Source organism: Talaromyces amestolkiae, assembly GCF_001896365.1.
Source record: "Talaromyces amestolkiae strain CIB chromosome Unknown scaffold1.1, whole genome shotgun sequence".
NCBI classification, from domain to species: domain Eukaryota; kingdom Fungi; phylum Ascomycota; class Eurotiomycetes; order Eurotiales; family Trichocomaceae; genus Talaromyces; species Talaromyces amestolkiae.
In genome coordinates, this window is record NW_024468037.1 from 243,236 (window position 1) to 259,158 (window position 15,923).

General features: G+C 46.3%; 4 protein-coding genes across 4 annotated transcripts; 3 read left to right on the top strand and 1 right to left on the bottom strand.

Annotated features, from left to right (window-relative positions):
- Window positions 1-372: 372 nt before the first annotated feature.
- On the top strand, window positions 373-3,135 carry BHQ10_000080 (uncharacterized protein; the record flags this gene model as incomplete). Its single annotated transcript, XM_040880757.1, has 6 exons — window positions 373-642; window positions 695-749; window positions 799-1,693; window positions 1,740-2,314; window positions 2,364-2,766; window positions 2,817-3,135. The coding sequence occupies 6 exons, from the start codon at window positions 373-375 to the stop codon at window positions 3,133-3,135; spliced, it is 2,517 nt and encodes an 838-aa protein (XP_040728585.1).
- A 102-nt stretch (window positions 3,136-3,237) lies between these two features.
- On the bottom strand, window positions 3,238-4,341 carry BHQ10_000081 (uncharacterized protein; the record flags this gene model as incomplete). Its single annotated transcript, XM_040880868.1, has 3 exons — window positions 3,238-3,258; window positions 3,310-4,255; window positions 4,307-4,341. The coding sequence occupies 3 exons, from the start codon at window positions 4,339-4,341 to the stop codon at window positions 3,238-3,240; spliced, it is 1,002 nt and encodes a 333-aa protein (XP_040728586.1).
- A 718-nt stretch (window positions 4,342-5,059) lies between these two features.
- BHQ10_000082 (uncharacterized protein) lies at window positions 5,060-9,820 on the top strand (the record flags this gene model as incomplete). The annotated part of the gene is made up of 6 exons (XM_040880978.1): window positions 5,060-5,268; window positions 5,331-6,725; window positions 6,780-6,993; window positions 7,805-8,503; window positions 8,558-8,809; window positions 8,867-9,820. The coding sequence occupies 6 exons, from the start codon at window positions 5,060-5,062 to the stop codon at window positions 9,818-9,820; spliced, it is 3,723 nt and encodes a 1,240-aa protein (XP_040728587.1).
- A 2,890-nt stretch (window positions 9,821-12,710) lies between these two features.
- BHQ10_000083 (uncharacterized protein) lies at window positions 12,711-13,823 on the top strand (the record flags this gene model as incomplete). Its single annotated transcript, XM_040881089.1, has 1 exon — window positions 12,711-13,823. One exon carries the CDS (start codon window positions 12,711-12,713, stop codon window positions 13,821-13,823), a length of 1,113 nt encoding a protein of 370 aa, XP_040728588.1.
- Window positions 13,824-15,923: the final 2,100 nt, after the last annotated feature.

The window sequence follows — 15,923 nt, forward strand, 5'->3', positions numbered from 1 at the left end:
GGGTGAACTTGATCGGAAAACATCAAGTTGGAATATGTCATCCCAGTAATGATCTACGAATTTATTGCCAAGGTGTTCTTCTTGTAGTTCATGTTACTGTTGTACGTAGTAGTTCTTCTAAACATTGAATCAATCATACTAGTGGGGGACGATAGCCGACGTCATTCCGCTTTTGCTCTGTTGCCAGGTCAATCTGATCTTCCATAATAACGAGTGGAGATATACACCTCTGAAAAATTTCAGTTATCTTCCACACTCGAAACTGTTTTCTAATCCTGTTATTTCAGCCTTTCTTTGTAGCGTACATAAGATGGCATCGTAAGTCTAGAAGACTCCAATCCAACCCTCGTTCCTATTACCATCGCTCTTGCTATGCTTACTTACAACCCCTCTTCATCCAGAGGCAACATTCTCCAACTGCCCTTTCGGCGCACCCTCACCGTATCCCTCTCAGACGCGATTACGCAATACATCTCGTCCAAATATGATCAACGACCGGACATGTTCGCAGATGATCTGCTCATTCTCGATCGTCTTAGATCTGAGGCCGTGAATGTGCAGGAACCGCATGTCAGCGGGGTTAGTCGACTAGTTACTTATGCGGCGCAGCTGAAGTGGTTGGGCGGGAAGTTTCCTGTTGATGTGCGTATATTAGTACAGTATCCTTGATGGGCTAGGGCTTATGTTGGTGTAGGTTGGGGTGGATTTTTCGTGGTATCCAGCTTTTGGGTTCAATACGTCGATGCCAAGTATGTCGCTCCGTGGCCGATAAAGGAAATACTGACGTGTTGTATGAAGTCGTGCAAAATAATCTACGATTCGAACTCGCAAACATTCTATTCAATCTTGCCGCGCTCTTTTCTCAACTCGCCTACTCGCTAAATAGGACTACATCCGACGGCCTCAAACAGGCATGCAACTACTTCTCGCAAAGTGCCGGCGTTATCGCTCACCTCCGAAAAGACATCATCCCCGACCTTCGCGCCTCCCCTCCAGAAGATATGGATGAAATGACACTACAAAGTCTGGAAGAACTCCTTCTAGCGCAAGCGCAGGAATGTTTCTGGCAAAAGGCTGTCAAGGATGGACTGAAAGATGCCTCTATAGCGCGACTGGCAGCCAAAGTGTCTGATTTCTATGCAGATGCGGGTGACTTTGCGGTGAAATCGAATGCGATTAGCACGGATTGGATACACCATATGTCTGCGAAACATCACCATTTCGCGGCTGCAGCGCAATACCGGCAGTCGCTGGATTGCTTGGACAAGAGGAAATATGGAGAAGAAGTTGCGCGTTTGAGAGATAGTCTGAAATGCGTAAATGAAGCGCTCAAGGAGACCAAATGGATCAATCGGATTGTGCTGGGTGATTTGAATGGATTGAAAAGTCGAGTGACGGAAGATCTCAAGCGAGCTGAAAAGGATAATGATATGATCTATCTGATGCCGGTGCCTCCAAAGTCGGAATTGAAGCCGATCGACCGTGCGGCTATGGTGTCTGCGAAGGCGCCCACGCAGGTCACTGATGCTATCTCTATGCTTGGTGAGAATGGCCCGCTTGGGCAGCCGTTACTTGCCAAGTTGGTACCGTATGCTGTGCATATTGCGGCTAGTATATATTCTGATCGTCGGGATCGGTTGGTTAATGAGACGATTATTGGAGAGCTGGAGTCAATGACGGATAAGTTGCGAGAGTAAGTTTCCACTAATGTGAAGCAAAGTATATGCTAACGTATTTAGTCTGTTGCGATCGCTCAATCTACCAGGCTCTCTACAGGCGTTGGAGAAACCACTTGGATTACCACCTACACTTGTATCACATGCGGAAGAACTTCGTCAACAAGATGGCCTCAACCGCTTGTATCGCTCTCTTGAAGACACAGCTCAAGTCAAGAACAACGACAAAGCATTGTACACCGAAGGCGTAGATTTGCTGGCGGCAGAAAAAGAAGAAGACGACAGGGCTCGCGCAAAGTATGGTACAGACCGATGGAACAGACAGTCTTCTGTTATTGCCGGGAAAAAAGTATACCAAACAGCGTCGGATATTAATGGTTACTTTTCCTCTGCTCAAAGTACCGACGAGCTGATTCGGGGTAAATTGCGAGATGCTGAGAAGGTTCTTCGAATTCTGACCGGTACAAATCGTGATCTGGAGTCGTATGTTCCTAGCAGTCGTCGAGCTACAATTACGCCGGATCTAGAGAGGGAGACGAGTAGATTGAGAAGTTGTCTGAATGAAGTGAGCAGACTTGAGACTCGACGAAAGCGTCGAGTTCAGGTTTTGAAGGAGAAGGCTCGCGCGGATGATATCAGTAAGTCATTAACTTGATGGGAGTTGAACTTCAGCTAATGTATCTGCAGATTCCGCTCTACTGAAAGAAACAGCTCGCCTTGAGCGAGAGTTCCCCATGCAACCTATCGAAGCAAGCCAATTTGAGAACCTTTTTGAAGAGCATCTCCACCTCTATGACTCTGACATCGACATGGTCGCCCAAGAACGAACGGAACAAGAACAACTGGAAACGCAAGTCCGCGAAGCAAACAACAATTTCAACCGTGCCCGCCGCGGTGACACATCAAGTAAAGAACGTGAAAAGGCATTACAAGAGCTCGAGAATGGATACGCAAAATACAAGGAGCTCATTGGCAATATTGATGTTGGACGAAAATTTTATAATGACTTGGCCAAGATCGTGGGTCGATTTAGAGATGATTGCAAGTCGTTTGTGCAAGAGCGGAGAATGGAGGCTAGTCAGCTGGAGAAGTATGTTCGCACCCTATCTTTGGAGTGGCCTAAAAAACTGACGATGAAAGTGATATTACCAACGCTACTGCAATGGCGGCATTGAATATATCTTCTCACCATCCAATTCATCAGCAACAACCAATTCAGCCTCAACCTCCGGCTCCTCAGCCGCCGGCAGCACAGCCTCTAACTGCACCGCAACCCACAAGAGCAAATGCAGCCCTGCCACCACCGGTCACAAATACAGGTGGTATCTGGTCGCCGGACATGGGCATCCGATTCGGAGGCCCGCTACCTGCTCCTGGGAGTACGCAGCCAGGTCGACAGGGTAATGCTGGCGCGTCGGCTGGGACTTGGGATCCGAGCAAGGGAATGAGGTTTTCATAGTTGATTAGACTATGATATTTGTATATAATACATGAATATGCCATTACGTCTATAGAGTCTACTATACATGATAAGTAATCGTTGACAATCGTCAAGACAACCTCATCTAAACCACCAATTGACCTGCCAATCCATCATTAGTATATCATCCACTAAGAGAGAAAAAGAGCATACCGAAGCAGTAATCCCCTCCCCCACACCCTTGAGACTATGCCACCACCCCTTGGGAATAAATAACGCATCTCCTCTTTCCAGCAAAACATCATACCCAACCATCCCTCTACTCACGCTGTCCACTGCAGGATCTGAGTGATGATCACCCCAGATCACATCCTTCAGCACCTTCCTTTCCGATCCCATCATCATCTCCTCTCCTCTAATAGCTGCTCCACCTCCATCATTGCCACCATTGCTATTGGCAATATGGTTCCTAACAGCCGTAAAAACGCGCATCCCATCCCCCGGCTTTAAAATTCGCACACGCTTACCACCCGCGAGCTGCACGAAAAGATTCGGATTTGGATCCTTGTGCAGCGGCGTATACGTTGGCGGTGACCCAATCCACAGATTTGCCGCGTAGATGTCATTTCTACCTGTTTCTGTTACAAGGCGTGGTGGTGGGGAGAAGTCTGATGAGAGTGTAGGTGGAAGGTCGGAGATGTGTGCTTGGGCGAGGTAGATTGTCGTCGTCGTCGTCATCGCTATATTCTGATTCTGCGGAACAAGAGAGGGCGGACTAGCGAATTGGGTATAGGCTAGGAACATCGATAATGGCGCGTGCAGGCGTTTGAATTGTACTTGTCCGTCCTTTCCTAGTCCACCCTCTCCGGAGGATGTGGTGGCAGTCATTTCCAGCGGAACAACCGCATCCCCGAACTGGGAGAGATATTCATAATTCAGACCTACGCTGCTGCCGCCTGTTTCATGCTGCACGAACCATTTCTGATAACCCGGTAGAGTGCGAGCAGACTCAGCTGAGCGAACTACAACTGGTTTCTCGGCAGCGAAGTATTGTTGTCGGAAATGGTCTATGTCGTTTTCGCTGGGGAGGGTGTCGGGCGGAATCCAGTTGGTGGTTGTTGTTGTTGTTGTTGATAGGTTGGAGGATTGTTGCTGTAGGCTGTGATTGATTGGTTGTATGCGATTTATATGGTTTATGCTTCTTCCATACAGTCTGAAAACTCGCATTGATCGGGCGGATATCATATTGAAGCATACTACGTGATACACAATTAGTAGAACGAGGCAAGAAAGATAAACTCGGGCGTCGGCTACCAATTCATGGCTGGCGGCGACTATCCCCCAATGAGAAAGCTGATTATGGAAATTATGGAGCCCAGACCCTGATCTTCTTCTCTTCACAAATTTAGTCTCAGCATCGGGACTTCTGGAATGCGGGGAAGCTAAGGCCTTTTCGATATACTGCACGAGCTTCACGTGTACCTGGTGGTGCTTTTGGAATCTTAGGTAAGAACGTGTTCTCCCTACAGAGACATAACAGGGTAGAGATATGATAACTTTACAAAGTTTACACGCGAAAGATAGGAAGCCCTTGTCAAAGTTCTCATGTTCAAGGTCCTCTAGATACGTGGTCAAGATGTCATGCAATGCCCTATAATGTACCAAATAAGATCATGAGGGAATCCTGACCAGGGTCAATACGATGCTACCTTCCCACAATCGAGATTGGATCGGTTATACATGCCTACAGAAAGCGCCCATGTAGACGACTTGCATCCTCGGCTGTGATCGATCATCGTGCGCCAATCGTGACTTGTGAACAGGGTGCGGGGTCACCTACCTGGTACACCATGGATCTTGAGTACTCCATATCTAAATACACCTAGCAACAGACTCTATCTTCACCCCAGTCGAGTCTGCCACTGTGTACGGTTTCTCACCATACTGATCGCAGATAGAAGACATGGCCTCCATACGCACTTATAGTACATACGACAAACATGGATATACTTACTATCCCGTCGCTATCATTGGCGCCGGCGAATCTGGGATTGCCATGGGTTGTCAGCTTAAGCAACAGCTGAACTTCGACCAGTTTCGCATATTCGAGAGAAGATCGGGTATTGGAGGTACTTGGTGGAGTAATAGATACCCCGGCGTTGCCTGCGATATGTATGCCCCTCTGCAAATGGAACACGTAATGCAATAGACAAACATTGTTGACGTTTCCTCAGTCCGGCAGTTTTATATTCCTTCTCCTTTGCACAGAACCCCAAATGGACTTCAACCTTTCCCTCAGGAAAAGAGATTGCAGAGTATCTGGCCGACGTCTGTAACAAGTACGAAATCGTGGACAAACTACAATTTCACACAGAGGTGGCAGAACTGAAGTGGTTGACTGACGAAGAAGAGTGGGAACTAACCGTAATTCATCTTGTGCCTGGGGCAGGGGATTGGTCAGAGGCCGAACGACGAGATAGAATCGCCGCCGAGGGACCGAAAAGTGTCTATTTAGCCACTGAGAAAATACGGGCAAAGATTGCCATCAGTGCTGTAGGTGGACTAGTAGAGCCGCAGGTGATACCGAAAGACATCCCAGGTTTTGACACCTTCGAAGGCGAACTCACCCATACAGCGAGATGGAACGAGGATCTCGATGTAAATGGGAAAGATGTGGTTGTCCTTGGCGCCGGCGCCAGTGCTGCTCAAGTTGTCTCGAGCATATCGTCGACTAAATACAACATCAAATCGGTCACACAGCTGCTAAGAACAGCGCCATGGGTCAGACCTGACGATGATAGTGGCCAGCTGAAAGACGAGCAATTACAGCAATTGTCGTGGTACTTCCAGTATATTCCTGGTTTCCAGCGAGTGTACAGAACATTGGTCTTCTTTCTGGTTGAGCATGAGTTTTTCCTGATGTTCTCGAATACATCCTACACTGAGAAGCACAGACCACTCGAGCAAGAAAGGTATCGTCGTTTCATGGAAAGGACCGCTCCAGCCAAGTATCATGATCTACTGAATCCAGATTATGATCTGGGTTGCAAGAGACGAATCATTGGCGGCGCGTGGTTGAGAAGCTTGCACCGTCCAAAGGTGAATCTGACCTCCCGCGAACTGAAGAGCGTCAACGCTCGCAGTGTCACACTTGGCGCGCCGACTTATCCTCGTGCGGCTAAAACCGTTGCCGAGAACGATGAGGTAGAGCTTCCAGCAGATATTATAGTCCTGGCGAATGGATATCGAACCAACGAATATCTGCAACCTCTTCTGGTCATCGGCAAAGACGGTCGAAGTATCCATGAGATTTGGGAGGAGAGAGGCGGACCTCAAGCCTATCTTGGAGTCGCGATGGACAAGTTTCCTAATTTCTTCATGATCTTTGGACCTAATACCGTTACCGGCCACACCAGCGTCATTCTGGCGAGCGAAAACGCCATCACCTATACTCTGAAACTGATAAAGCCGATTCTCAAAGGCACCGTAAGCACTTGGGAAATCAAGGAGAATGCTGAACGTGAATGGACGAAAAAGGTCCAGGATGGATTGAAGCAGACGCCTTTCAATAACGGCAGCTGTACAAGTTGGTACACAAACGATAAGGGTTGGAACTCGACCGCATATCCGTAAGTATTGAACTCATTGAGCCAAAGAATTAGTTTCTTAATTAAAGTCCGCAGATTCTCACAAATCGACTATGGGTTGCGATGCATGTTTCCGGTCTGGAAACACTGGCAATCTAAGATGACTGCCGAAGGTCTGAAACAGCATAACAAGAGAACCTGGAATCGCCGGATGGCTCTCGCTCTGACGGTAGCACTCTATCTCTGGGGAAGAAGGAATTCGTCGTGGGAGCAAACGATCCGATTGAATATCGCTCAAGCAGTTTCGAAGGTATTGGTTTCTGCAGGTGCTCTATTGCAAAGCATAGCGGCTTAGCCTCCAATGATAGTGCAGTTAGTAGACAGTTAGCTGCTGTTAATTATCAATGATTAGATAATGTAGGCTTTGTGAAGATGGATTGAAAGACTGTGTAGAACTTTAGAGCTGAATCGTAGCTGGAGTAACTGGGGAAGGCACAGACTCGGGAGTGGAGATTTTCCGTCCCCGCACCGGAATCCCGCCTTCTTAGTAAACTGACTGTTCCGCACTCTCAACTGCGCTGTACAACCCATCCTCGGTCTCTGTTCCAAGCAGAAACGGCATAAGAAAATGAATTCAGAGTCGCCTAACCCGCACGGAAACACTCCGCAAGCCTCGGGTGTGTCCTCGAATGGGGACGCCAAAAGAAAGTCGGGCCCAGACAGCGGAACGCAGACGCGCGCAAAGCGGAATCGGTATATTTCGATTGCCTGGTATGATATACAGGTGTCATTGATGCCCTAAACCCTAATTTACCCATAGTGTAGTTGTCTAACAATCTCGACTACAGCAATGAATGCAAGAGGCGAAAGATCAAGTGCAATGGACAGGTGCCTTGTCAACGATGCGGGCACCTCAATCTTGAATGTTAGTGCGGACCTCCAGCTGATATACACGAGCTAACCCACTACCAAGGTCTATATGCACCCAACTGCTGCAATGGGAATTTCAAAGACTCCGAGTTAGTTTCCCGGCATTTAATGCATAGTCATCCGGAATTTGCTAACTTTAGTTAAGGGAATTTCGGGTAATGAAAGACCAAATTGACGCTCTCCAAACCCAGGTCAATACTCTATTCACCAGTCTGAATGAACTATCCACTTTCAAAACATCACTTGACTCGGTACCCTTTGATCAATATTCTACCGACCCCTCTCGTACTGGGCCTATCTCAACCTCCCAAGAGCAGCCTTCMCCAGCCAGTCCACCACAAACCAGACATCCTCGATTCCATGGTCCGACTAGTTCGGCTTTCAATTTTGGTGTAGCTCGAGTGAGTCTCCGTGACATGGGTTTGACCTCTACCGAGAATTCAATCCATGATGACCTCGCTGCTGTCGCCGAGGAATCATCACTGCCAACAGCTTTGACCCGCCTGGCAGCCATGCATCCTACCAAAGACCCGATATGGGCCATCACTCGAGAAGAGGCAGTACGCTTGTGTAGAGTGTATGAAGAAGAAATCGGCTTGATGTACCCTTTCTTCAACATTGAAAAGGTCATTTCACAAACAAATCTTCTCTACAATTTTCTAGAAGCAGCGACAAGAACCGGCTTGACGCAAACTCAATTACCAGGGTTGGATGGCTTACAAGACGACGATTCTCTTAATTTGAAAATGATTCTTGCCACAACACTGGTCCTTGAGGGTGGTGGTCAAAGTACGCTAGCAAGACAGCTTTTTGACACTGTGAAGCAGGTGTTTTATACAAAGATACTAGAACCCGCAAATATCAAAACGATTCAGCTGTTTTCAATTATGGTGTGTCATTCTTCCTTTGACTTGATTTTTTTGCGCTAATATACGGTTTTAAAGGCAATGTATTACTTCCACACAGACAACGAATTGATGTGTTATCGTATTACGGGCATGAACGCTCGGGCATGCCTTGAGCTTGGATTGCATCGATGGGATGCAGTAATCAAAGCATTTCCAACTGAAAGCGACTGGACGGAGGTCGTTCGACTGTTCTGGGCAATCTATAACCTTGACCGAAGATTCAGCTTTGGCACGGGCTTGCCCTTCGCAATTCCGGATAGTGACATTGATCCCAGCCTTCCAGAGCCTGTAAGATCTTTCGTTGATATAGCTTACTGTTCATATTTGCTTACTCACAGTTAACAGGATGATTCGCGGCCGTACTCGAAGAGCATGGTTGCATATGATCGGCTCAGTTCGAAGATATGGTACTCTGGCGTGGGGTTCGAAGGTTCTACCGACGTTAACAGAGAAGAAATTGGCTTCCTCGATTATCAAGTTTGCCAGTGGTACAAGAATATACCGGAAAGTATGAAGCTTTCGGTGGAATCGCCTGGCAACGACAACTCTGGCAATCGAGGACTACAGCGACTGCGGGTGCTATTATACCTTCGAATGAATCATCTACGGATCCTGATCTATAGACCAGTTCTGCATTCAGCATCAAGTATTGTCGAGAACCAAGGACATGCTCGCACGGTCGTTGGTATTGCTAGAGACACTATCCGAATTCTAGCTAGACTCAATCAGACGTCTGACATCTACAGGACACAACAAATAACTTTCAATTGGTTCTTGGTCGCTGCGCTTGCTGTTCTATTTCTCGCAGTCTGCCATGCTCCTGGTGAATTCAGCCGCGAAGTGCGCGACGAATTCTATCTAGCGCTGGATCTTATCAACGGCTTCAGCGCACATTCCTACATCTCCATGAGACTATGGAATTCGATTAAAGGACTGCGCAAGATTGCCGAGAAACTGGGTGTATTTGGTCGCAACAACGGAACAGATGCTCGTGATCCCCATTCGAACGCAGCCGTTGCCATGGCAGGTTTAGCCGGACATCCCATGGAAAACATGTCGGTATATGGGCCGACAATGGGGACAATATCTGAACTAGGGAACAGCCCCATGAACGGCCTACAAATCAGTCATGAACTGACCAATCTTTTCGAAGCTGTCGGGGCAACGAATTCCTTTGGAGCTGATAATCTCACCGGATTCATTTCGAATGATGGTGATTTGCAGAATTCTGGTGAAGGCTTGGCCGGGGTTCTGAGCAGCGATGCCGAGTTTTCGCGCATATTGAGTGGTCTCATATAAAAACTCGATGATTATTGTATGATATGAAGTAACAACATGTAGAGACATCTGTATGTGATAATGATACAGTCATTTCCTTACTTGTCTCCAACGGCCAAGTAATTGTCAAGACCATATTTCCCTTTTCAACTCATGGATAAGAGTCGTCAACATCCCGGCCAGTAAGAGAAAGAAGATAGTGGCTCCATAGGTAGCAAGCAGCCTGCTGAGACTCATGGATGTTTTTTTTTTTCCGTCAAAGCCAGCTAATGGAACACTTGCCATAATAAATATGCAAGTGCACTGCTATTCCAAGGTTGTCATGAGATCTTTCAACTCGCGTTCGAGCCATTAATAGGAATTTAATAACCGGCATATTTGCCCAATACCTCATAGGATGATTTGATTTCAATCAGTCCAGTCTTTATCTTTATGCTTCATTGATAATTTTCAGGGGCTGCGCACCCAGATGTCGAGATGGTTTTTATACAACCTTAGACATCCGAGGTAACCGCTGGTATAGGCTGATACACTGTGAGACAAAGAAACATGTTGCACAAATAGCTGCAGCAGATCCTATCTGATTATAGCAAAGAGAAGAGACTTATCCCAAATTCATAGATTGCTGCAATAAGTCTGAAGTAGACCCCTTCTGGTTACCACTTTCAACCTCTTCCTTCAAAACACTTGCCGCCCGTTTTTTCTTTTTCTTTTTTTTTCCCCACCGACTCTGTCGAATATTCATTCGTCAGGCTCTGTGTTGAGCGATCGTGCTTACAAATTTGTAGTCTTTTCATTATGGGTGAACCCACAGATCAATCCATGTCCTATCACCATCCTCTTTTAACTAGTTGATCTGGAAAGGAAATTAGCACAGACTCAGACCGTGCCTGTCAACAGCGCCACCAGTAAAGAATTTGGGAAAAATTGGAAGAATAGATATTTTAATTTCAGCGAAAGAATTGTAAAACATATAAGCTATCAAATCTGTAGTTGCATACTTGTACTTGAGTCTAGAACCAGAGCTAGGGCTAGCGAAGGTCACGTGCGAATCTCGATTTGATCCATTGAATTCAACCGGTTCCTGTTTGGTTCAAATCTCTGTGCTACATAAGTTCAGTCATTTCACAAAGCTCTCAGATAGTCTTTGTTCTAATCCCTGCTCTTATTACTGTCAAAGAAGACTCATCGAATCTGACATATTTCCGACACCCTATCAAAATGATTTCGTCTTCGATTATCAGCGGCCTCATAATACGAAGTGGATGTGATAGCCTCTAATACATTTCGTTGACATTGGTCTCCGGCAGGATTTCTGTTCGCTATCAAAATACTTCATTTTCATCCCTTGTCTCACTACAATGGCCCTCATTTTTGTGCTCTCACCCGCTTAGAGTTTCGACAAGATCTAAGGCGAAGCGGTACGAGTAGGGCCGAACGAACTATCTTTAATCAACCCACTCAGAGTCAAAGATATATACGACAAAAACCCCAAGGCACAATTCGAGACCCTCCAGAAGGATCCTATTCGACAGTCCCCAACTAGACCAGGCCAACTATGCTCCATTCTCGAGGCCAGAGACGAAGACTATTCTCGAATACAAAATGCGTATGCGGCTCTCTTCAGGACTCAAGCACTCAGGGCACATGAGCTTCTGATAGTCTTGTACGTGCACAAGATTTCCCCCAGCTAACAATTCATGCTTCCCAAAATGATGGAATCGTGGATCTTCAGAAGTGGTTTACTTGCAGTGTATTCGACGTCCGTTTCGCAGAGTTTTGTAGAGGATTCTGGCCGTCTAGGAAATAACCGATTCGATATCGCGAATGGGTTGGCATGTTAATCTTTAGTCTAAAGGCGAAAGAGCAGCTGGCATCTTCTCCGTATTATCCGTGGCTATTCAACCTTCTCGTGAAAAATATAATTTTTTTTATGTCTTAAAACATCTACTAGAACAGGCTACTGGCAGGAGGCTGAGCTCATGAGTCTGGCATCAATGGTTCTTTCTCCGAGTCTGGCTCCAAGTCTGGTAAATATTCTCTAGCAGGTGTGAACAATGCTTGAGCTTGCATTTCTATATTGTACAGAGTAGAGCAACTAGGGCTGAAAATAGTTATCGATAAAAGCATATAAAAAGCTCTTATCAGCGTTGTCGTGATCTTATCGCATCGTCTTAGCGAGAACGCCTGGATTGCGGATATATCACGTGATAATATGGCATCTGCGGCAACTGGCAACTCTCCCAACCACACACGGTGTTCTGCGTCTGGCGCGGTCACACTGTCAACCACTTACTCGCCGAATGTATCGCTATGACGGTATACGAATGAACATCTACTGAGTTACTTTTTGTGTGTCTCCCTTCGCAGCCTTGACCTTTACTCGTGAGATTCATCGAACGACACGAAACCCTCTTGTTTTGTCTTACCCCGCCATCCCAATTTCGTGCGGCTCCTCGAAAGCTCGATAAGCGCGAGCACTCGCTCTCTTTTTTCTTTTCGTACTATCGTTTCTAATACTTCTCCCGTTCGTCTAGATGGACCACGCGGTACTGCTCGCTAAATAGTATCGGCGCGCTTGTTCCATCCCGACATTACCACAACAACCATCGAACGTAAACGACGCATGTTCTTGTCGATTACCACTTTTGGAGTCAATCTTTCAAGTCCTTGAACTTCGATTCGAGAAATATACATTGCAAGACCTTCGCAGCGATACAATTACACACGCCATCTTGTGTTACTGATTCCTCAGAAGCAATAAGTTAAATCGGCTTCCTCCCTTTAGCTCGACCCAACCCTCGACAACGTGTCTGGAGAAACAGCCCCAACACTGGCCGAAGGCCTTGAAAGGCTGGACTTGAGCTCGGTATCCACGTCCACCTTCTCGTCCGATTCTGGTTCTTTCAACATGTCGTCTTCCGATGGAGCGCCGGAGTCATGGATCTCCTCATTTTGCTCGCTCATGGGCCATGAGTACTTCGCAGAGGTGTCGGAGGACTTTATCGAGGATGACTTCAACCTAACGGGCCTGCAATCTCAGGTACCTATGTACAAAGAAGCGTTGGAGATGATTCTTGATGTTGAACCCGAGGATGATGAGGATGAGGAGGAGGAAGAGGAGGAAGAGGACGATGACGATGAATTACTAGGCGATGAGAAAACTCTGGGCTACCGTCGAGCGGGCGATCGAAGACATATGCGGGTGGCTAGTGATCTCAGTATGATAGAGAGCTCAGCGGAGCTATTGTACGGACTAATTCATCAACGATACATCACGTCACGGCCTGGAATTCAACAAATGCTTGAGAAATATGAAGTTCATCATTTTGGAGTCTGCCCACGCGTCAACTGTTATGGATGCAAGGTTCTCCCCGTCGGCCGTACCGATACCCCTGGTCAGGAGACTGTCAAACTGTTTTGTCCTAGCTGTTACGATATCTACACACCACCAAACAGTCGATTTCAATCAGTAGATGGAGCTTTCTTCGGAACGACTTTCGGGTGCTTATTCTTCATGACATTCCCAGAGCTAGACGTTGGAGGCCGTGCAGAGAGCATTCTGTCACCCGCTTCGCTAGCCGCCGGTAATACTTCAAACCAATCGCGCTCGTCTTCTTTAAACACATCAGTTGCGCTGACCACGCCGTCAAATGCAGACCAACAACCACTTGCCAATCAACCCGCTCAGATCAATGGCATACTGTCGTCCAATTTTGCCCCGGGCGTAGGATTCGGCAGGATTTATGAGCCTCGTATTTATGGATTCCGAGTATCAGAACGCGCCAAGTCTGGCCCGCGAATGCAGTGGCTACGCATGAAGCCTAGAGATATCAACGAATTAGACGAATCAGCAATATATCAAGCTACGCACGGAATTGACGATGAGGGGGGATATGAAGAGGGCGACGCTGAAATGGGATCGACGACAGCTGCTGCATCTCAACAAACTGCAATTGGGATGAGAAGGAAAGCACCCATGAGGAAGCGCAGACATGTGCCTCCCAGCAACACTGAAATCTAAGAATGGAGATGGTGGCTAAATATCTGGCGTTATATATGGATGTCACTTTTACCTTTATGTAGCTTTTGTGGGGTCGAATCATGTTTTTTTATGTCTCTCCATCTTTTTACTCTCTCTCTCTTCGTTCTCTCTGCATACTCTTGCATGATATCAAATTCATCATAGCATGGGTTTCTCTCTGTCCTAAATTTCTTCTCTTTTTATCTCTTTTCCTGTAGCGCACGGCATTGTTAATAAGATGGAGTGTGTGTGTCTGTCTTGAAGGAGGAGCTCGGTGTTCTATGAATGGCTTTACGATGGTCTCAGGGAATGGAGGGCTTAAAGATTATGAACATAGCAATGAAAGATAGTGATGTGTATATCGACGCAAGTCATTAGCATCGAAAAATTCATCCGAGTATCATACATTCCAGTGTCTGCCATACAGGCAGTGTGAGCTAATTTCCAGGGAAATCTATGTCTCTATCCATAAAATACTGGATAAATCATACGAACCAGTCAAACACCTGGGAGAAAATAAGTCCACATGCTAGCCTCGATGGACTACTAGGACATCATGATCAAAGAAAAGACATGCTTACTAGATAATGGATTCTCCCGTGCTACAGAGACGACTATGCTAAACAAACACGTAGTTTCAACATTAGATATCCCACCAACCACTGAGAAGTGGATTGAAGTCGTAAAGCCCCACAAGTCATGCCGTTGTTCAATACTAACGTACTTTTCTCCCAACGAGGCAGTAGCCTCAATCTGTCAATGTTCATTGGCTAGATCCTCGCCATCACAATCTAAACCCAAGTACATCAATATACATACGTTTAGAGACTGGAGACAGTGGAGAGACGAGAAAACAAAAGAATAGATATCATTGGACATGTCGGTGTAGTTTACTCGAAACGGGAAGAATGATTATTGAGTACGTATGCCGTACAGTACGCCTCATTTCAAAGTTCTGTCCCACGTGCGAGATCGTCGCCGTTTCTCACAGTGTAGTTGATAATTTTATCTCCACGGACTTCTATGGATACGGACCATCGGAGGAAGGCCGTAACGCCGTAACGCCGCGGATTTAAACCAGCTTCCCTCCGTCGAATCAGGAGATCGAAATAAGTACGGGGACTGTGAAGAAGTCGAAAAATTGGAGGTTCGCAACCTTGAAACACTTCTTCAAAGCTTCCGGACGGATTCCATCGATGAAAAGAGAGCTATGCTGCCAATGGGTTATCACAGAGACGAAGTCCAATGGATGTATCAAATTTAGGAATTTCATGAAGCTATTATGCTTATTATATCAGTGCTATAATATAGAATGCAATACTCTTTTATTCAGAAGATTATTAGTAGAATTCCAGACAAAAGTCGATTCTCCATCTACGGAAGCCGTGCAGCAATCAGCGGAAGCGATATTTTCGACAGACGCAAAGTAAAGACATTGAACTAGTTTCTAACTACCGGTACCTGAAAAGACACGGATTCGATACTGTCGCGTTTCATCGGGCTTTAGTCGGTACACTTGACAATCTACTCAAACCCCTGGGAGGTTTGAACTCATTGAGGAAAAGCGGGACGGGGAGATAGCCGTTGCGCTTCCCCACTCTTTAGGCCTAGACTAGATAAGGTGCATAAGTGGGTCTTCAAACCATGCATCTTTCAAAGTCTATTTACATGCCGTACATATGGCTCAAGTCCACGCACCACGCACTTTGACTTCGTATACACTTTGTGTTGGTGTCACAACGAATCTTTACATCCGCCCTCCTTTAGCTGGAAAATAGAATTGTGCGGATACAGTGAGGGAAATGACTTGGAGATGAAGGGATTGCTTGTCGGATTATGTCAAACTCCAGTAGTAAGTACTAGTAGACAGAGAATTTAGTGCTAATAGAAGACGGAACAAGGAAGGAATGAAATGAAGCTTCCTGTCAATCTTGAGTATTATTCCACTTTGTGTAAGTATAGGCTGAGCTCGCTGTCATTGGATAGTTCAGTCACCAGATTTGAAGTTCAATAGGTCTGCCCTAAGAGCCGGTCGGCCAGATTCTATTTTATTGATACACCAGATTCTAATAGATCGGAGCACTTACCTTTGGTATACAA